Source organism: Chenopodium album, chromosome 5 (assembly GCF_948465745.1).
Source record: "Chenopodium album chromosome 5, dcCheAlbu1.1, whole genome shotgun sequence".
In the NCBI taxonomy this organism is placed as follows: Eukaryota; Viridiplantae; Streptophyta; class Magnoliopsida; order Caryophyllales; family Amaranthaceae; genus Chenopodium; species Chenopodium album.
The window spans coordinates 8,816,818-8,839,645 of NC_137838.1; the positions used below are offsets into that span (position 1 = coordinate 8,816,818).

The window sequence follows — 22,828 nt, forward strand, 5'->3', positions numbered from 1 at the left end:
TTTTTTTTTAATTTTTATTTTAATGTTATAGAGATTTTCCATGGTAAGAAAAAATTGTCATCAAACTGATTTCACTGTGTATCCTAAATTGTATTAAAATTTCTTGATTCCTCAGGAATCTGCTGAAACATATGGGTTCAGTCTCACTGTATAAAAAGTTTTTATTGTTGGATAAAAATAAAAGTCAATAACTTAGACGAAAATGCTTTTTCTTAAAAAAACCAGTTGCTTGTTTGATTCCTGTGAAACTAATTACCACACATTGGCAACCTGGCGAATTTTCAATTTTTCTCAATTTTCTTAGTGTCAACTATTGTTATGTCAGTAATAATATTATTTGTATTATGTGCAATATAATAAGAATGATACTGATACTACTTGTAAATAATAAATTGGTATATTGTTATTGCTGTTTTCTAGTAATATTTTAAGTTTTAACTACTATTAATGTTATTATTCATTTAAATAATACTTCCTCCGTTTCCTAATATTGCAACAATTACCATTTTAGGAAGTTGCAAGCTTGCAACATTACCATTTTTGTACATGTTTTCTCACTATCTCTCTCCTTATCACATAAGTCTTTATCTTTATTTCTCTCTATCTCTTAAATTATGTGTTGCAGTACTAGGGGAACGGAGAAAGTATAACATTAGCAATATGATACTCCGTTGATTCTTTTGTTCCTATATTTTTTTTCTCAATGACTTTAGGACAAACATTGACGGGTTTCTCTCTTCTGATGTATTATTAGTTTGAACATTAAGAAAATGTGCAGTACACTTTAAGATATAGGGTGTATGTTTTTATACTTTATAGGTCAAATTTTTTTGAAATTGGGCTAAGAAAAATTATAGGAATTTGCTTCTGGATTTTTAGGGCCATAAATAAGAGGGTATCGCTTTATACAGTCTGTATATAAGCATATAATATATATTTTCTAAAATTGTATAAATATGAGACTTTTGATATAAGATGCGTAGAATAGATCAGTGTAATTAATGCTTAGTTATTCTCAACCTGTCCTTTTTAATATCTATCATTTTACTAAGTTTGATTTTATAAATGCTAGTGCTGGGGCTAAGATGAGCTAACACCTATGGTGCCCTGTACAAACTCTTAAGGCCCTCTTTGATTATACTTTGTATACCAAATTTTATTAAATAAAAAAAAATACGTATAAAATTTGTCAAAATATGATTTAAAAAATACTCTTCTTACATATGAAAAGAGTGACACTCTTAATTTGGGAGGTAAAAGGATTTTCCCCATAATAATTGAAAAATTCAAGATAATGAGTTGAAAACAAGATTTTTTGCTTGTGATAGAAAAAAATAATTTTGGAAAAAAAATGGAATTAAGAAATTAAAGGAAGAAAATTAGGTTTGGAAAATTGAGCAATTGGAGGAAGGAAAAACATAAACAGTTGAAAACAAGATTTTTTTGCTTTTGATAGGGAACTTAATTTAGGAAGATAAAAAGATTTTGGGAATTAAAATGGATAATTAAGATATCGAAGGTAGAAAATTAAATATAAAAATTTGAAGGAAGTAAATTAAATAATAGGGGTTAGGGTGGGCGTGAATTCAGTTTCATTGAATTTAAACGCACAACTTTCAAGTTGCCAATTGCATTAAAAAGGGAAAAATTGATGACAAGAGGAATTGAACCCAAGCTAAAATCAATTACTTTAGAACTACGCACCAATTTGACAAATATAATTATTTGTAAATGGATGAACAAATATGCATATATCTACAATTTGGGGTCCCTACTCTACATCGGCCCAAAACCGCCTCCGACAAATGCTCTTAGTTGTAGTATGCAAATGTATATACTACTTTCTATGTTTCTATTTACTCGACCTATAGTCGCATGACATGCAAATTAAGGTGTTAATAAAAGAAGACGAATGATTTTTTAAACAAAAATAAATAAAACGACCCATAATTGAATAAAAGGGATAATTTGGGGTTTTAAGGTATTAATTTTTGGAAAAACACACTTTAATAATCCCAACTATTCTCAGTTTACTTCTAATAATTCCAACTAAGGTTTATTTTTTAATAATCTTAACTATGAGGTTATTTTGCCTCCAATGGTCCCAACAAGTCAATAATGGGTCAATGACCTGTTATAACAGGTTGCCATGATACTTGTCAACACCTCATTGGTCCAAAATAAAAAATTATAAAAAAAAAAAAAAAAAATACAAAAACCCAAAACCAAACATTCATCCACCCTAACCCCCACCCCCACCCCACCCCCACCGTGCACCAAGTCACCAACCCTAACCTCCGCTGAAAACTGACCGACCACTCCCATTAATCACCAAAATCAGCTGCATGCCTAGCCCTCTGCCACCCATTTAACCCACCCCTGATCTCTGAAACCACCGACCCAGTCCATGCCAACCTCAAATTTCCAACCTAACCCACAAAAACCCTTGAAACCTGACCCTCTACTTGAATCCGCCGCCATAACTACCCCTCCTCCCTTTTCCCACCGTTTACAACGATTTCGAGAGTGGGGAAGGGATGAGGGGCGTTTTTGGTGGCGGAGGAAGGGGTAATGTTTTTTTTAATTGATTTTCCGGTGAAGGGAAGGGAGAAGAGTGGTCTAAGGGGTTGAGGTGGATCGGGTGTGTGTGTTTTGGGGGTTGAGAGGGCTGGCCGGCTATTTTCAGGGGGTTAGGGAGGTGGCTGGCCGGTTCCTCTATTGGCCGTTGGTGGCTGGGAATGGCGGCGGTGGCTGGGTTGGCTTGCTGGGATCATTTTTTTTTTTTTTTTTTAAGGATTTTATTATTATTATTTTTTTTTAATTTAAGTCAATCATGTGCTGACATGTGGCGTTAAAAAAAAAATTACCCTTTCAGCACGTAACCGGTTTTTGAGACTAATGGAGGCAAACTAACCCTATAGTTAGGATTATCAAAAAATAAACCTTAATTGGAGTAAATCAGCAATAGTTCGGATTATTAAAGTGTATTTTTCCTTAATTTTTTTATTCAGCTTATATTTATCTTCTTTAATCTCTTCCTTAAATTGCATGCTGAAGGGTTATGGGTCAAGTAAAAAAAAAACGGAGGAATTACATAGTATATTATTTAATAACCTACTTCGCATATAATAGCCAGAGTTTCAATTATATAATCAGAATAATTATGGCTGAACTTCCCAAGAAGTTACTGAACTTATTTTATGCACATGTTCATATATAATTAGTCATGAGCTTTCTAAAATTATCATTATAATTATTCTAAAGTTAATAATACTATTATAACCAATTAGTATATCATAAAATATTGGGGCATTAACATTTTGACCGGTGATGATTTACGCATTACTTATGTTTGGGTTTGGGCGTTTGGCTTTGGCATATTTTACGCTGGTAATATGCGTAGCAGTAGTTCTGTGGGTTAGTGCCTCCAATGACTTGCATTCACTGATTATTGCTAGGAGATTGAGATGCTCAATGCTGAACTGTACTGAACAAATCTTCAGCCAGTCAAGTGTTTTTCTCCGTTCTTTTCTTAACTTTCTCGCTATGTTTAGTTCACTTTTTTTTAACCCCCCCTCAATTGGTGCCTTTTTGATACATATTGCTCCCATGTATGCAATTAGAAACTAATTTTGATGGTAGGTGATTACTGCCATTGATAATGATTGGAAATACTAGTTGCATGAGGGCAACATCATTACATGATTTTAAAACTACTGATGGCATGGTATAGGTTAAAAGATACATGGTTCTTTGCCGTGCTTGCTTGCTAGCTAAAATGCAGAGTACACAGCTCAAACAAAAGGGGGATTTGCTGTGGCTTCGATTAGTAATGTGATATAAGCTTTATTTTTATTAGTGTTATTTTTTTTTGTATGTCTCAGGTTGAAGAATCTAGGGTTCAGGAGAAACTAAAAGAACTTCAAGATGAAGTAAATGCTGCTGCTGCGTTGTTGACAAGGTTGTTTTTCTGGATCCTCTGCCTGGAATTTATGTGTTTTTACCAATAATTAGCTTATTTTGTTTCGATTCCTTTTATTTGTGCTATAACATTCTTTATGCTGATTGTATGAAAAGAATAAGATTGACGCGACAACATGATTCACTTTCCTTGATGAATATACGGTGATGGCATTAATTTATCTAGAATGATTAGTCCTAATGTATCTTAAATCTAATGAAAATTATGCATGGACTTTCTTTGTGTGACAAAAGGAGTGTATGCTAAGTTACACTAGTTATTTTTGGCTTTGATTTATGGTTCAGGCTGAAGGAAGATGAGGCAGCTTTGTCAGGAAGCGTGGATGCAAGAATGGAAGAAATTAGAATGATAAAGGAACAAGTAATATTCTTTTTTTGGATCAAATATATAAATTTATGCGTCTTCATTTTTGCTGAAATAAATCCCTATTTATATTTTTATTTTAATAGAAAGAACTTAATCTGTGAAAATACCAATAATCTTCAAGTTGAACTGTAGAAGATTGAAAAACTAGATGAATTAAAGAGTGAGAAAAGGATTAGTTTGGGTTAATTAGAAATTTTTTGCTGAATTGAGTGATTTTAGCTATCTAAGAGTTTACCTTGGTAAGTAAGGCCTTGCAAGATTGTGAGAAATTTATTTTCTTCTCTTTTCTTTTTTTTTTTTTTTTTTTGCAAGATTGTGCTGAACAACTATTGTTCTAATATGCAATCTCAAAGATAATGTGGATGTAAAGTTGGGTTAGAATTCAAAGTGGTTGATTTCATTAAGAGTTTTTTTTATAGGTTATAGCAAATAGGCTTGAATAAACTATCAAAAAAAAATAGGGCCTGAATAAAGTTTATATATGGGCCTTAAATTTTGCTGGAACTCTGTAGAAGATGTGTTGATAATCATTTGTTGTAATATGCAAAGGAAGATAGTTGCCTTTTGCCTTTTGAGGACCCCTGCTTATCTGGATGATGCACTTGTCTTGGTGCTTTTTGTGATTTTTTTTTTTTTACCTTTGTCTATAAAAAATAATCTGTTAATTACAGGCTCTTGGTTACATATAGTAACTTTTTTTCTTTGTTGCTAGGTTGTTGAACATGAGCAAAAGCTGAGTGATTTCAACTCCCAACTTTATGAGCTTCGGCAAAATCAAAATAATAAGGTTATAAAGATAAATCCAGCTATATATTTTACATTGTTCTTTGCTTTAAATGGGTAGCTTTCACTCGTATATCTTGTAAGTTTTATCAAGATGAGTAGATGACTAGATGATTTACCAGAGAGTAATGTAGTTTTTATTTTCCTCCATGCTTATTTGGATGCCTAATTAAAAGCTTCTCTATGTATTTGCTGTCTTGTTCCAGGTTTTTGCTTTTGGTGGAGAAAAGGTCCTTCAACTTCTGTACATTATAGAGTCACGCTGTACTGAATTTCAAAGTCCACCCATTGGTCCTATTGGTGCCCATGTGGTAAGAAAAACATACTAATGCCCTTTTCCTTGACTTTGTTTGTTCTACAACCCTTTTTTATAAAAAAAATTAAAATAAAAATTAAAATAAAAATTAAAATCTTGCAGTCAAATAGACAACACCTTTTAACTCGTGATAATGTATTAGCAGGTTCTACTCTCCGTGAGTATATAATTTGATATGTGCAAAGCTGAGTCACTAGGTTAGTGACGTAGTGATAAAAGCAATGGTAAATGTGATGGTCTTAATTCTACTGGTGCTTTGTCCCTTTCTATTCAAACATTCAGCAATGACAAACTGTTAGCATAAAATGTCTCAATAACAGGTGTAGTTGATTAAGGCTTTCTAATGTAATGCGTTAGGTAGCCGTTATGGTCAAGGCTGGGTTAATGACAAAATCGCTAATGATGATATCACTGCAGTCGTACCTTTTAATCTATTTTCAGTGTCGCTACAAGCTTGGAAGTCACAGTCACAGACATCAGTGGCAATCAATTCTTTACCTTCAGTGATTCCTTTGCTTTGGTTGCCTCTGTACTTTAAAACCAATGTGATGTGAGCTGTGACTGGTATTTTGAGGCTTCGTATGCTATCAAGATTTACAATATATAATGCAGCAGTTGTTTAGTCAACTATATCCCTCCAATGATTATATTAGTCAAAATAAAAAGGGTGGAATTATATCCAGGGGATTTTTTCCTCTTACTGAAATTAATTACAATTTGTGTTTCTTGGTGGATCTGCAGAATTTGACTCAAGGCGATCAATGGGCGGGTGCTGTTGAAAATGCAATTGGAAGGCTACTAGATGCTTTCATAGTGACAAATGTCAATGATTCACATATACTGAGGTCTTGTGCCCGACAGGCGCGCTATGAACGCCTTCATATCATCATATATGATTTTTCAAAGCCCAGGTAGCTCTAAATTACTGAAGTTGAGGCAGCGTCATTTCATATGGTTGGAGTAGATTGACTTAATCTTATTTATACAGGATCAACCTTCCACATTACAAACTTCCTCAAACAAGACACCCTACTACCCTTTCTGTCTTACACTCAGACAAAGCGACAGTTGCAAATGTGTTGGTGGATAAGGTAATTTGAATGTTCACAAATACTGTCTAGCATTTTACCTGGATTTTTTATTTCCCCTTTTTCTGGAGTTCTTTTCACAGTGCTTGATGTATGTCAGGAAAAGGCTATATGATGAAAAAAAAAGATGCAAATAGTGATACTTGGAGTTGGCTAACTTGGCTAGTGGTCTTCATATATGCAAAGATGCAAAGGGTTACAGCAACGATTCAGGTCTAGTGGTCTTCATGTTTTGTCTTTTTATGTTTCAGGGTGGTGCAGAGAGGCAAGTTCTTGTTAAGGACTATGACATGGGCAAAACTGTTGCTTTTGAAGAAAGGGTTTCAAACTTGAAGGAGGTTTTCACTTCTGATGGCTATAAAATGTGAGACTAACAATTTCCTTACTAAGCTTTAATTACTATGATTGAAATCAAGCGATGATACATTGGGTTGTTGCCTTGTTGGTGATGATGGCATCTGCCCTTCTATGAGTCTTTGGAGGTTCAATGCTGACCTTTGTTACTTTGACTCTTCATTTTGTCTTCCACAGCCATATTGCTCACTTGACACTTCTAGAAGAGTATGGTATCCTTACACGTCACTTCAATGCTCACCTGGACACTTTGGCTATCTTAAACCACATAATCATAGAATAAATGTTAAAATGGAAGTAAAAAATGAAGAATATGTGTGATATGTACAGTTAAGCATTTCAACTAAAAATAATAATCAATTCAAGCTCAAATTTGTGTATTGTTTGCACATAGTTCTTTTAGTATATCTTTCTTGCCTTTCGTATTGTTATGGAATATGTATTACCTGCTCAACCTTCTCCATGGAACTGAATTAGTTTCGGAATTAATCATTAGCTAACTCTGAGAGTTACAAAGAGTGTTAATCTTCTGTTTGATAAATACTCAATTCAGATTATAATTTAAACCTCAGTTGTCCACCTGGGGCTGGGATGGGGAGGGCAAGCAAAAACGGTGGTTTCAAATTAAACTGAGAGGAGGTGAGAATGAGGACAAGGTGAACAGATGCTATTTGTTGCTAATTCGAGTAATTCCTCTTTGATATATTATGACTTTTTTCATTACACAAGTTTAGGTTTTCTCGAGGGTCAGTCCAAACCATTCTTCCTCCAACTAAAAGAGCTAGAACTGGACGGCTTTGTAGCTCATATGATGATCAAATTAAGGACCTTGAAAGAGATAAATGGAACGTGAATGAACAAGCTCAAAAAGCCCGCCAACTGAAAAGAGTTGCGGAGGAGGAAGTACATGATCTTCAAGAAAAGTTAGACGATATCAAGGTAATATCTTTTTTCATCCGTAATCATCATCTTCTAGAAATGTGGTCAGGCTTTTAGCATGCATGGTGGATTTGTGTCTAGATCCCATGCAATGTGTCAAACAGATTTTTGCTTCAGTGCTATTCTGAAAATTTGACAATCGACTATTCTGCTTTTGCATATGGTTTAAGTAATTGTATAATTAATGTGGCTCCTCAAACCTTTTGTAGCTGCTACACATGCTACCTCACTCGCAATTTAATGTATATGGTTAAACTCTCTCGATATATGGTTCCAATTGAAGTAATACTAGCTTAAAACCCGTGCCATGCACGATTGCACGGTAATAAAAAAAAGATTTTTTGTTTATATTTATAAAACTATCATGGACAAAAACACAACTATAACATAGGTTGTGTTTAGTTTCTTCTTATTTTGTATATATAAAAGGAAAATTTGTCAAAAATAACACCACCTTTCATCGGTCTTCCAAGAATAGAACGACCTTTTGATTATTCCAAAATAAAACGACCTTTGATGCACATCCGCCAAAAATAAAACAAAACCGGTTGGTAACCTGTTAAATAGGTTACTAATGACGTGTCACAATGTCATTGGTCAATTTTTTTAACAATTTTTTTTAGTAAAAAATACCTTAAAATTAAAAAAAAAAATACTTAAAATAGAATAAAAAAACTAAAAAAAAAAACTCTCTGCTTGGCAGCCACCCCCACCGCCGGGTCTTCCCCATAAACGCCGGCAGCCAGAACCTCCTACCACGACGCCAACTTTTTTCTACTGAAGCACCTTCCTCCTGTCCTAATACCCTGCTTCGTCGGCGCCCAAACCATCTCCACTATGCGTCGCCACCCCCTTCCCCCCTTGAACTAACCACCACCCAAAACTCTAAAAACCCAAAATTGTGTGGTGATTTTAGGGTTCAAAATTCCACCAAACCCCATAACTATTTCACCCCTCCACCCTGCAAAAATCTTGAAGATTCTTCTTCTTCTTCGAGGATAGGGAGGGGGGTTTTAGGGTGGGGAAGGTGGTTCAGGGAGGGGCTGGGAGATGAAGTTGTTCGAGGATAGGGAGGGGGGTTTTAGGGTGGGGAAGGTGGTTCAGGGAGGGGCTGGGTCAGGACTCTGCCCGCCGGTGGTGGTGGTTGGGTTGCTTCCAGGAAGGGGGAGGGTTTTTTTAATTTCTGTTTATTTAGTTTTTAACCTTTTTTAAAATTTAAGTTTTTTTTTTTAAATCATCATTATTAAAAAAATGTTAAAATAAAATAATTTTTTTTTAACCAATCACACATGGACACATGTCTAATATAACCTGTAAAACAGGTTACAGGTTTTTTTGTTCTATTTTTGGCGGATGTGCATCAAAGGTCGTTTTATTTTGGAATAATTCAAAGGTCGTTTTATTTTGGAATAATTCAAAGGTCGTTCTATTCTTGGAAGACCGGTGAAAGGTGGTGTTATTTTTGACAAATTTTCCTATATAAAATTAAACATGGAATGTAACAATAGAGTCAATTAGACCATGAGTATATTAAAATTATGTATTACACCCAATGGGTAGGAATAATAATCCCGTTTTAATTAGGGGGGAGCAAACTAGGTACCCGGTCAAAATTTTAGGACCCAAACCCGAAATTGGTTGGAACCGGGTCTTTAAATTCGGAACTGGAATTGGAAATTGGTTCAACCGGATCCTAAAATTTAGGATTTGGAATTGGAACCACCGGGTACCCACTTATGTTAATAATTATTAAAATATAATATAAATTATGATACCTATATAAGTTTATTTTCATTTAACACTTGTATTTATATGTACAATAAGATATTTTATTTATGTTAGGTATTAAAAATAATTTTTTTTTTTTATTTTACTAACTAGATACATTTACCATAATTTTTTTTTTAAAAAACTTATTTGGTGTAGCATATGTTAGATAACCGGGTACCCAACCGGTTCCGGGTCCAAAAAATCAAGAATTGGAATTGGAACTGGTTGCAACCGGTTCCTTAATTTCTTACCCGGAATTGGAACCACCGGGTCCAATTCCGGCTCCGAACCCACCGGTTCCAATTCCAATTCCGGGTACCCGGAATTTTTGCTCACCCCTAGTTTTAATCATATTTGCTCGGTCAAATTTGTTCTCTAACAAAATATAATAATATGAAAATATTTAATAAAAAATTAAAAAAGTGCATACATAGATTAGGGTTTATAATAATTATAATGTTAAGCTATATTGTTATACTCCCTTCATTCCATTATGTTCTTATTATGATTAGGCAAGAAACCAATTATAATATTAAAAAAACAAAATTTTCATTTTATATTAAAATAGAGATTCTAATCAAAATATTAAGAACATAAAAATTGCACCAGAACTCAAATATTGTGCATTTAATACACTTTGTAATAGTGGAAAACATAAATAAGCAATATATAATAAATAGCTGAAAATTAAAAAAATAAAATAATGTTATTTTTGTCCATTTTTGTGCAAGAAATAAAATATGATGTATTGTGCTATTTAAAGATATGGCACACAGAGTAATATTTATAAGATATAAAGTAATAGATTTGTGAAATATTTTATTACTAATAAAAAAAAAGTGTGTGAATCAAAAATACCATAATTATATAATTTGGTGAATATTTTGTGTATAAATTGTAGTAGGTAATATTGGTTAGATTAAGAAGGAAAAAAAGGAAAGGGGGGAATTTTTTAGGGAAAAAAACACCAAGAAGTGACTTGTGTCATTTTCAGTGTCCGTTTTAGTATTATATATTGATGATTATACCCATGATAATTCCATTAATTGAAACTCATCCATTAATGTAAATAGCATTAGTCTAATACATGATGAAATTATAGATACAGGAAATCTCTAACTTAGTAATTTGCATATTGCTAAAACTCATAAGCAAAAGGCTAGAGTAGAAGTACAAAAACATTTAGGGTCTGTTGTTGGTTATTTTTGAAAATGAGTAATGCTAATAAGTACTAATAAAACGCTCAAGAAACAAGTTGGAGAGATTGGGAATGTTGCAGATTTTGAAATGTATGATGTACCTAGTTACCTGTGCCCTATACCCCTAGCTGAAAAGAATCCATTCGATCAACCTCTTGTTCTACCTAGCGAATAATTAATGTTTAACATCATATCTTATTGTCGATCAAATTCCTACAGCTTGATCTTACATTTTATTTACTTTTATTTTACTGTCGAACAGATTTACAGAATGAGATGGTATGTGCTTTTGGGAAGTTTTTATTAAATTAATTGGGTTTCTCTATTGTGGTGTGGTGTAGATTTCATTTTGCTGCGAAGTAGCGTGATAGTTGATGTGCCTGCAACCTTAAGGAGCTAAACTTTGATCTTCATATAATTTATTGTGAACTGTGTGTCTTTAGAAGTTTATTAGTTAGTGCTAGTTTACTGAGTTGAACTACAGAAGTCAGCAGCTAAATTATGTGAAGCTATGTTACTTGGACTCGGATGAAGTGTCCAATTAGACACGGGTGTCCAAGTATCGGATTCGCCCATGTTTTTGAAAAAAATTGTGTTTTTAGTTAAAAATGAAGTGTCCAAGTGTCGGTGTCGGTGTCCGACACGAGTCGTGTCGACACGGACACGTGAGGTAAATGAAAGAGTCCGAGTAACATAGATGTGAAGAGATTTGGCTTTCTGGATGTTTTTCATTCAGACTATTTTAGTATATGGATGCCGTCAATGTCTGAGATTTTACCCTCTATTTTTTTTATTTATTTATTTATTTATTTTTTACAAATTGTTTAGAGGAGACGTAAATCTGCAGAGCGGCATTGTTATCAAAAGACATTTGCGGTTGATGATTTCAAGCGCACACATGCATCTGAAGGTAGTGGATCTAATATGTCTACTGTGGATGAGCTTTGTGAAGAAATCAGGGTTTGTTAGCCACTCCTGCTTTTATCTGATGAATGTAAAAATCTATTGCTTGTATTTAGATTTGTCTGATTGGCTCCTTCTATTTTGAATAGAGAACCCAAGCTTTAATACAAGAAAAGGAAACCATGCTTGACAAAGTCCAAGTGCAGATGAATGAAGCCCAAGATAAAGTCAGAGAACTGAAAGCATCTCTAGGGAACTTGCATGGTATGGTGATGATGTTAAGCTCATGATGGCTAATGCTGCTCACTGATGTTTGTCCCTTTTATTTTTTGTAATCTTGTTGAAAATTGCAGAATCCGCAAATGAGGACTTCAATGCTCTTGATAAAGCTGTAAAAGAATATGAAGCTATTGCCAAGGATCTGGAGGAGCTAGAGAGGGTTGGTCTTTTATTCTTTTCCCTTCTTTTATGTAGGTTATGTACTTATGTGTGAGTTTTGGCAGTGCTGGTATGTGGCTTGTGCAGTGTACTATCTATCTATTCTTTGCTTGAAATTGATTTATATTGGCACTTTTATTATCATTTATGTCTATCTATATTTACCTTTCTGCTTTGAAGAAATAGTCAAAAGCAGCCTTATTAAAGGTGCACTTCATCAAAACTACATTTCAAACAAAGTTTTAAAGCACTTATTGTGGCAAAGAAGGTACCGCTTTATTCCTCCCCCCCCCCCCCCCCCCCCCCCCCCCTCCTTATTTCCCATTTTTAATTTTTATTTTATTCTTCTTCATCCTCCTTTGTATCTTGATTATTCAGTTCAAAATTTATAGAGTATAGATTGCGATATATATCAACTGAAACACTAATGCAGCCTTTTGATTTTTTTTTCCCCTCTCATTGCTTCTCCACTTTCTTATATCTTTTGGTCCATCTATTTTTTCCCCTGAACTTGGGTGTATGTATTGTGTGACTGAGCTGATGGAGTGTTTGGTGAAGAGTAGCAGAGGGGAAGGGCCACGAGGTGGTGTTGGTGGCTATTTTTTCCGAAAGAAATGGTGGTGGACTGGAGGAGAGGGAAGCAAGGTAAGTGAATTGTACAAAAGGTAAGTGAATATTAGGAGAGAGAAGCATGAGGTAGACTGATGATGTCATTAGTTGTAAGTGAATTGTACAAAAGTGTTTCTTTTACAACCATTTCCAACTCAAAGTTGTGTAAATCTAATTGAAATTTTTAAAATGAACATGATCCTTCAACAATATTTGAGCAAAATTTCTTGGAATTTGTTTGAAGAATCAATTTGGTTATCATTGTTTAAATGAAGACAAATGAAAATAAATAAAAGAATTAGAAATAAAGACAAATGAAAATTAAGAAAAAGAGGGAGGGCAAATGAAGGAAAAAGAAAAGGAGAAAACCGGAATCCAGCAATTGGTACTTTTTTTACACCAAAGTGCTTTATAAGGTTGTTTTCCCAAAAGGCCACAACAATATCATTAAGGTGGTTTTGACAACTCTATTACTCTGTCGAAGGATTTTTCTTACCAACTCTTAAACTTTTATGTTTTAGTTCACCTTTATAGTGGGAACTGGATATGGTACATTGTGCTTTCTCAGGGTTTTTTCTGCATCGAAGGTTGGGGATACCATTATGTGTTGAAGATGATTTTTATTTGCTTGTTGCACATATTGGGACCGTCATCTTAGTGTCTTTTTTGTCGATTATGTGATATGTTTCTCTTGTGAGGCTAAGATCTTATGATCCTCCAAAATGTTGAATATTGGACAATTGGAAAGTCAAGGAACTTCTGATTGTGATTTTGTGACTGCATATTGGTATTGAACATTAAAATATTAAATGGGTTTACCAAGAAAGTGTCTATGCTTTGGTTTTTACTAATGTGCAATTATTTATACTTTGAGCCAATGCTTAATTGCTAATGTCTTCTATCTTCTGCCAATCTGTCCACCTGTAGCAATAGGCTTTCCTTTGGGAAAGAAAGCTAAACTTAATGGATTTTCTGCTTATGCTCATCAAACCTTGAATCTGGTCGGTGTTAGGAAAGAGAATACTATTCGTTTTGGGTCTGGAATCTGGTTCAGATCTAATTGGAAAACAAATCTACATTCAGGTGCTGTCCAACAAGGAAGCCTGTTTTAAGATGCGATGTATATTATTGTTACTCGAAATGCAGTCCAAATCTTGATATAATAAACTCTCTACGTTCCTGAAATTTTGACTCGCTTTTGGCAGACTCTTGTTTATAAGAACGCATAAAAAGGCGAGTGGGTGAAAGAAGAAGTTTAATAAATAATGAGTGATGGAGTTAAAAGGTGGGTGGGTGTGAGAAGGTGGATAAAGGACAATAGAGTATGTAGAAAGGTGTAAATGATGTGGCTGTGTGGGGTAGGAGGGGTAAGATTGTAAAAGGGATTTTCCAAAAAAAAAAAAGAAAAGAATTAATATGTTACTTAGACTCGGGTATCCATGTACATGTCCAAGTGTCCTACCATGTTCGTGTGTTGAGTGTCTAACACTGGTACTTGAGGTGAAGTAAAGAGTCTGAGTAACATATGGTGTTAAGTAGAAATGAGTTGAAACTTTTTGATAAGACGTTTAATAGAAAGTGAGTTGAACTTTGCAGGATGTTGTAAAATGGTATTATAGCATGTTAACTTTTTCTTGCTGTACCAAAACCTGTTGCAGCCTTGCTGGTGGGGAGAGAGTGCTAAAAAATCCAAGCAGATAGGATACCTTATGTTTTGAATTACAAATGCATCTTTATTGACCATTATATCATTATTTTTTGCTCCCATAAAAGATACATATGTATGTGTCAAATGAATTATGTGATGCGCTTATCTTGTAGATAATCAATTGCGTGTGCTCTGCATAGCTGGGGTATTGTTAGCAGGATCACCAAGGCAAATAGTGCTGGGAAGCTTAAATTATTAAAATACTATTTATGATATCTGTTTCTTAACTGAATCTGATTTGAACTTAAGTTTGAGGCCTTTGATCTTAAGGATGCAAAAGATTTGGGGAGGATGAATAACCCAAAATCAACTACTGCCCTTGTTTTTGAAATTTCTTAACTAAAAGTATTTTCATTTGTTTCTTTGTGAGCTTAGTACTTTCACCTTATTCTATTTTTGGCAAAACCTTTTAATATCTTACCCCTCTCCAATTTCTTAAAACCTTGTATATATGTATGGGAATCATCAAAGTGTTCCTGAAGTTACTGCTATGTAATTGGTTTTGGGATTTAAGGGTTGGTGATTATTTTGGCTACCCTTAACACAATTCTAGAGCTTTTCTTGGACTGTCTTTTAAGTTCTACCAGTATGCTATTGGAGGTGACTTTTACCAATTGAGTGTGTGATATTCAGATACCAGCCCACCACAGTTGGATATGTATTTTCAAGCTGTTACAAGAATCAAATTCTACTTAAAAAGAGGACAATCTTTGCTGTTTAAGAAGTCAAGTCACCATTTTTTTGAGTCTGTGCTGTTGTCAGCTCCCATTGGCTTCTTTTATCTTCTAACAGGTTATATACGGAGTATTATTAATTAGGTAAATGTTTTTCTGTTCACCCATGATTATCTTTGTGATTTTCTCAGGAGAAAAGGCATTATGAAAAACTTCAAGCTGAAAAGATTTTACCTGAAATTAAAGAAGCAGAAGCAAAGTATCAGCAGCTTGAACAGAAGCGCAAGGTATACTCTTTCAGATGCAAACTGATTCCGACATCAAGTTTGATGCTTATGCTAGCTAGATCAGTATTCCTTAGTTTTGAAAATGAGTTCTTGGGCAATCTGATCTGCAGTTATGGACATTCAGTGAGATCTTTAGTGCTATTAGTTGGTGTTGTGCACTATGTGCTGCAGTGTTGAATAGGTCATGGGAAAAGATCATTAGTAGACATTGACTAGCAAAGATTCTGGAGAAGACTCCTAGGTTAAATTCGCATTGTCACAGGCATCTATAGAACTACCTTTTTAGTTGGATTTCTTACAATAATTGATATTAAACCAGGCATGCAAATCCACAAGTCACAAGGGATTTGTGATATTAAACCACATTTTTTTTTATATTAAACCAGGCATGTAAATCCAGAAGTTGCTGATTTGTGGTAGTCAATTAGCTACTGGTTTCATGCCCCAAATACGTGTGGCAATTATGTGAATTTTATCCAGACATGTTTGTGAGCCTCTATCTGTCTCTAATTTTGTGCCTTCATTGGATACTCATTTCAATTAGTTTTCTTTATTCTTATTGCTCTGGATTGTTATTGTAGGAAAAAATTGGCAAGGTTAGTACTTCCTCTGTTTTTTAATGCTTGCAACGCACTTTTTCACGATATTTAAGAAAAGTGGACATCACATGAGGTAATACAGTTAAAATGGGGGTGAGCAATTGTTAGGATTATAATTTAGTGGGTCATGAGCTTAAAATAAGGGTAATAGTACAACTTTCAACAAAAAAAACTTTACAATCATAGTGTGTTGCAAGTATTGTGACATTTCCATTTTAGTGAAATGTTGCAAGTATTAAAAAGCGGAGGAGTATTATTTTTAAGTTAATCATTTGTAAAATTACTCTGCTGGACCTTGGGCTCAGCAGGGTTTGAAGTTGAGTGCATTTTCAAACTGTCTAGCCCATTGGAGCTATCTTCGTCTTTCTAATAGATGTATATGTTGTAGAGATCTAGGTTTTTGTATTACAGATGTATGTTGTAGTGATAAACTAAAAAAATTCATATAATTCAAAAATTGATTTGCAGGATAGTTATGAGAAAGCCTCCTACATGTGCCCTGAGGATGAAATTAAAGCTGTGGGAGACTGTGAAGATACTCCAGAGAAGCTCAGTGCTAACCTGAGACTAATGATTGAAAAACTCGAGCGTGCAAGGGATATGTAAGGATGGAATTTTCTTTTAATGAAAGTTTCTGCAACTGGTTCTGAAATGTAATGGTGCAATATTTGTAGATATACGGAATCCATTGATGACCTACGAAAATTGTATGAGAAGAAGCAGAGTAAGATTTTGACGAAGCAAAAGACTTATGAAAATTTCCGAAAGCAGTTACAGGTAATGCGTATACCAAGTCTCTTAAAGTGGGATAGATGTCCCACCTGGTTTGTTTGACTTTTTGAGTTAGATTTCTTTATGCTATGCATTAATGTGTTATGCGTTTATTCCTACATGCTCCCTTCCCCTTTCATACATCTTCTTTTTCAAGAACATCTTGCCTAATTCCTTATCAAAGATATATTTTGCTGTTTCTTTCACATGCTCTCAGATCCCGTTCTTCACCTTTTCTTTTCTTTTTTCTCTTTTTTTTTTTTTTTTTTTTTTTTGCTGCTAAAAGATCTGCCTTGTACAGGCCTATATCTTTTTTTTTTTTTTTTTGCTAAAAGGTAATTTCTTTTTTTTTTTTTTTTTTTTCTGCTAAAAGATCGTAAAGGTTTATGTGGTTTGATTAATGAGGGTGATGTCTGTTGCCTAGAGAAATTAAATTACCTTTGAATGTGTATAATAGTATGAGTAAAGGGACCCCCTCCCCTCTTTCTGTTTCATCTTTGTGCCCTGGTTAGGTGAATGGGTTGCTACCTCTACTAAACCCCGAAAAACAAGCCACTTCGGGTTCACAACATTCTTCATGTCACCATAAAACAAGTTTTTAGCTTCCATCAAGTTAATTGTATTACTTTTAGGAGAGTGAAATTAAAATTGGGAGTGGCTTCAATTTTGTGTAAGTCTTATATGCTTTCAAAGTTATGAGTCAATTTTAGATCGATAAAGGTTGTTTAGAATTAAATCATACTCCATTTTTTTTCTAAGTAATGGACCTAAATATAATACTTCATAAGTTGTAAGGAAGGGCTTGGGTATAAAAAAATCACGAAAAAGGATAGTGCGGTTAATAATTTATTTAAAACTAAGAAATGTGAGAGGGGAAGAAATGATAGAAAATAAGTAGTGGGTTTGGAAGGGACCATTAGAGGAGAGAGATATAATACTAAATGTAGTAATTTGCCAAAAATGAATGGCCGGGTTTGGTAAGGGTAACACATAAAAAAAATGGATGAAGTAGATTAAGTAGTTAAATTGTAAGATTCTACATATTTGCTAATAATACGATTTTATCACTAAATTTGTAGTATTCTACATAATTGCTAGACATATGATACCGTTGTTAATTAGTGCTCCTTTTAATTTTTGATGGTTGTTATACTTTGACTAGACATGTTTTCCCATACACAACTTTGACTATGAATATCTTTAAATACCTTATAACTATCACTATATACTTATAAGACAAATCCAAAAACACATTATGCCCTACATAATTGTTTGTATATTTAAGTAAAAAAATTATGGTCTAAGGCATGTGAAATAGTATATCCGCTTTAAAAATCAAAGTGGAGCATAAAAATGAAAGGAGTAATACTTAGGGCCTGTTTTATTCACATTATTTTTCACTAATTTCAGGTCTTATAAGTTTGGTTAAATTCAGATAATAAGTTTTAAATTCTGATAAGGGTTACCCAAGTACAAATTACAACTAAAATAAGTTTTAACAAAGTCTAATAAGTTAAGTTCAAATAAGCGAGGTGAATAGAACGCACCATTATTCATCTCTAAAGTGTAAATTTCTGAAAAATAATCATTTTACTTTATATATCAAGCTATTGAAAAGTACTTCATCCATTTCTAAATGTTTTTTACTATGATTGTTTGCGATCTTTGAACACATATTTAGGCGATTGCGAGAGTTCTAATATGTTGAGTAGGTGTAAAACAAAGGTAGATGAAGGGGGGAGGGGAGAGAGGGAGGGAGGGAAAGAGAATGTTTAAAAAGGGTGAGTCTACAAAAGGTGGAAAAGTGAGTGAATGGAAAGGTTTTTGACACTGTGAGGTGAGTTGTAAACGGAGTTTGCCAAAATTAGAATATAACAATAGTTAAAAGAACTTTGAGATCTAACTAAAATGCAAGAGTAAAAAACTTTTAGGAATGGAGGTTGTATATACAATATACTAAAATTATTTGGGCCGGTAGGATTTCATGAATTCAAAATTTGTGATTGATTAGTTTTTGTAGTCATCTATGGGATATAAACAGTAATGGAAGAATGGTTTTATCATTGTAGGATTGGATTGTAGCATCATATATATATATATATATATATATATATATATATATATATATATATATATATATATATATATATATATATATATATATATATATATATATATATATATATATATATATATATATATATATATATATATATATATATATATATATATATATATATATATATATATTTATCGGTTGCGTGCTTTGTAATTGTAAAATCGTAAGAAACAATGATTTGAGTCCCAATTTAAAATGTATCATTAGAATTGTTTGATCTTTAGAGATGTGATAATGATTAGCAAACATGTGCATTGTTTTTTAGATAATAAAATAGATTTATGTTGCTCATTTTTTTAAGCTGAGTTCAATGACAAGATTTTACTGATGAAAATGTAGAATTGTAGACAGGTTCAGCAGTTACTTAGAATTGTGGGCTAATTAGTTTTAATGGCAAATGTCATTCCAAGTAATTACTTCATATCTTCTTTAGTGTTTTCTTTCTGTAAAAATATACTGTTCAGTATACACTGCCCTTCAAGATATTGTTGATCTCTTGCTTTTTTACTATTGATTGAAAGTTAGATACTGTTAATTTTGATATGCAGGATGCTCGAAGAGCTTTGGAATCACGAAGAATCAAGTTTGATCGGATTGCTAGTTTAATCAAGCGCCAATTGACATGGAAGTGAGACCTTTGCAATCTTTTTGCCCATTTACTTGATGCTCAAATAAAAATCCCCTGCTCTTACTCTTTTGAAACTATCCAATATGCTTCTGCAATTTGACTTTTTTTTTCCCTGGTGGGGGTGGTACCAGTTTTAATAGCAATCTGGGAAAGAAAGGGATAAGTGGTCAGATTACTGTGGACTCTGAAAGGAAGACTCTCTCTCTTGAGGTGATATATGTGTTATACTGTACAATTTTTTAAACTAATTTGATTTGTCCCTGGGATAGATTTACATGTTCTTCATTGACTGATTGATAGGTTAAGATGCCACAGGATGCATCTAGGACTACTGTTCGGGATACAAGAGGACTTTCAGGTTCATCATTATAACTGATCAAAATTTGACCTGGATTGTTTATTCTGTTCTTACTTCACAAGTTCTTTATCAAATTTCCCCGCTATCACGCTCCTTTAATTTACAAGTTTTTGAATATGAAATCGTTGTTACTCTGCGACCATGAAAGTTGGACCAACTCAAGTCCTGTAAATGCTAGAATAGTTGTGGCATCATGGAGATAGATTTAGGTGAAAAGTGTATCAAGGATCTAACGAAACCTTGTCCAGATTCTATGTAAGTTTCCATGTTTGTTAATGCTTTTAACTAGTGTGTGCTCAAACAGGTGGGGAACGTTCTTTCTCGACTTTGTGTTTTGCATTAGCTCTCCATCAGATGACTGAATCCCCTTTTCGAGCAATGGATGAATTTGATGTATTTATGGTACTAGAATCTTGTGGAGCTAATGCCTTTTCACTTTGGTGCTTCTAATGGTTTGGATTTTCTTATATATTTTTTTTCCTGCCCGTTCAGGATGCAGTTAGCCGGAAAATCAGTCTTGACACCTTGGTTGATTTTGCGTTATCACATGGGTCACAGTGGGTGTTTATCACCCCTCATGATATCAGGTACCTACAGTTGAGTTGCGCACATTGCTATTTTTGTATAAATGTTATCTTTTTGTTGTCTTCATGTATACAACATAATAAATGACATGGAAACCTTCAATTGAAAAAAATTAAGCATGTTTGTATATGATGGATTTGGATCAAAGACATTACTCTGTAGGGATTATATTTAATGTACAAAAAATTTCAGCTAATAGCGAAAATTTGTGCAAATGATAATTGGTCAATGTGTGTACTCCAACCGCTTGTAAGCTTTGTTAGGTTTTCTTCCTATTAAACTATAAGTAAAAAGTTCTTCGTAGTATTTAATATGGAGCAACATATAATAATTTTGATTTTCACCAAAAATGTAGGTTTTTGATTAGTTGGACTGGGAAGGGTTTTTTATGACGTTTTGTTGGACTTTTTGGATATAGTTAGCTAGGTTTTTTGCTCGATTTTGTATTTGAATGAAAATACATTTTGATGAAAAGTTTGTGGGTAGTTTATTAAACTGTTCGTTGCCAACTTGCCCCTCCATAGTCCTTACTGACTTAAAGGATATTTTATGCCTTCTCAAAGACTTAAGTTATTGCCTAGAATTTTCTCTTTTTTTTTTTTTTTTTTTTTTTTTTTTTTTTTTTTTGACATCAATTGCCTAGAATTTTCAGTTGGCCAAAATGTTCAGTGGGAATCACACTGCTTGTGAGTTTGGTTGGCTGTGTGGGAACTAAATCTCTGACATTAAAAAGTTAAGTTATGTCGCATTAGGGGATGACATTTTTCCGAGCCCAAACTTGACATTGTTGAGCTGTTTAAATTAGGCTAGATAAGTAGAGGGGGCAGTCCAAACTTTATTTGGTTAAGTAGGTGCTGTTTGTTTGGTTTGGAACTCAACATTGTAGACAATCACTTTAGTGCCAACAGCTGTGACCTTTGGTGGTAGCAGGGAAAGAATTGTCAGAAACCAGCACTCCCATAAGTCCTTCCCCAGTTCCTCACCCTTATCGTTTGCACTCGTCTAGTTGAAGTATTTGAAGAAGGGTGTAGCCGTGTAGGCTGTATGTTTTACAATGAGGAAATCTGAGCTGTTTACAAACCTTAAAGAATTGTAATTGCATGAATTTGTATTATTTTCTTTGCAGTATGGTGAAGCAAGATGAGAGAGTTAAGAAGCAGCAGATGGCAGCTCCCCGTTCTTAATCTCAGCAAGCCTGAGTGCTGCAGTTTTGTACATAGTTTTGATTTTGCTGATCCTAATGTTTATTCCTGATCATTTCATGTGGTGCTTCCATCATCACGAAGTTTACCTTCAATCTCATTGTAAGTAGGATTCTTTTGGGAATCAACTAGTCTCCGTTTTGCCTTGCTATCCTAGCTCCACTCGTGCTGCTGTGGATGCGAGTCCCAACTTTTTGTATATGTATCTTATTTATCCGACATATTTGAAATTTTAATGAATTCTTGAAACAGTTAACTTCATTGTTCATCTATGAATTTGATTCTGACATTCCTACATATATCATATATGATCATATAATGGCTGTAATCAACTCTAAATTCACATGGAAACCTTTGATAAGTCGCACAAACTTTAAACGATGATTATGAGACAAATTTCTTCTTTTTCCATATGTACATATGTACTTTGTATTTTAGATTGAATATCCAAAACTTCTTTCTTACATATGTACTTTGTACTAGTATTTTAGATTGAATATCCAATGCTAAGAAGACTAAACTCCTTTTATTTTTGACAAATTAACTTTACTGCATGGTTCTACGTACTAAGGTTATTTTTTTTTTGCTCATGTGTCGGATCTTTGAAACATATAAGTAAAAAAAATAATTGTATTTGTAAGGTACAATCGATTATACTTGAAGATATTTAGAAATCTTAAGTAATATATATACAAAAATATATGCTCAATAAACCATAAAAGTAATAAATATACATGCTCAATAAACCATACTATTATAAGATTACTTTACAATTTGTAAATCATTTAGTTGTCTTGTTCTAATTTTTGTATTTAAAAATGTGATATATGCTCAATAAACCATAATACGTATTATTATAAGATTACTTTACAATATGTAAATCATTTAGTTGTCTTGTTCTAACTTTTTTATTTAAAAATGTAGTGGGTGGTGGATTTATCTCTTGGCTACTAATACTATCTTCAAACCAAAGCAACTTTTAATGATAGAACATCTTAAGCAATGATTATATATGGACCACATCATTTACCATACTTTTGTTGTGATCTCAAATTCTCTTAGCCCACAAAGATCCTCTTGTTAATAATGATTTCAATTGTGTGATTAGTTTAGTACTAGAAAGATTAACATGGAATACCACTACTTATTT

The 22,828-nt window shown here is 33.5% G+C and overlaps 1 protein-coding gene across 1 annotated transcript in view; it reads left to right on the forward strand.

The window, feature by feature from the left end:
* LOC145631801 (structural maintenance of chromosomes protein 6A-like) overlaps window positions 1-21,965 on the forward strand; it is a 28,465-nt gene extending 6,500 nt beyond the window's left edge. The window contains exons 9-28 of the mRNA XM_081683980.1: window positions 3,885-3,961; window positions 4,267-4,342; window positions 5,061-5,135; window positions 5,338-5,442; window positions 6,189-6,358; window positions 6,436-6,538; window positions 6,787-6,899; window positions 7,624-7,828; window positions 11,626-11,757; window positions 11,850-11,964; window positions 12,054-12,139; window positions 15,321-15,416; window positions 16,484-16,617; window positions 16,690-16,792; window positions 19,454-19,533; window positions 19,665-19,743; window positions 19,834-19,891; window positions 20,196-20,293; window positions 20,384-20,478; window positions 21,603-21,965. Of these exons, the coding sequence (XP_081540106.1) occupies window positions 3,885-3,961; window positions 4,267-4,342; window positions 5,061-5,135; window positions 5,338-5,442; window positions 6,189-6,358; window positions 6,436-6,538; window positions 6,787-6,899; window positions 7,624-7,828; window positions 11,626-11,757; window positions 11,850-11,964; window positions 12,054-12,139; window positions 15,321-15,416; window positions 16,484-16,617; window positions 16,690-16,792; window positions 19,454-19,533; window positions 19,665-19,743; window positions 19,834-19,891; window positions 20,196-20,293; window positions 20,384-20,478; window positions 21,603-21,660 (2,058 nt within the window). The 3' untranslated portion in view covers window positions 21,661-21,965. The remainder of the gene's footprint in view (window positions 1-3,884; window positions 3,962-4,266; window positions 4,343-5,060; window positions 5,136-5,337; window positions 5,443-6,188; window positions 6,359-6,435; window positions 6,539-6,786; window positions 6,900-7,623; window positions 7,829-11,625; window positions 11,758-11,849; window positions 11,965-12,053; window positions 12,140-15,320; window positions 15,417-16,483; window positions 16,618-16,689; window positions 16,793-19,453; window positions 19,534-19,664; window positions 19,744-19,833; window positions 19,892-20,195; window positions 20,294-20,383; window positions 20,479-21,602) is intronic.
* Window positions 21,966-22,828: the final 863 nt, after the last annotated feature.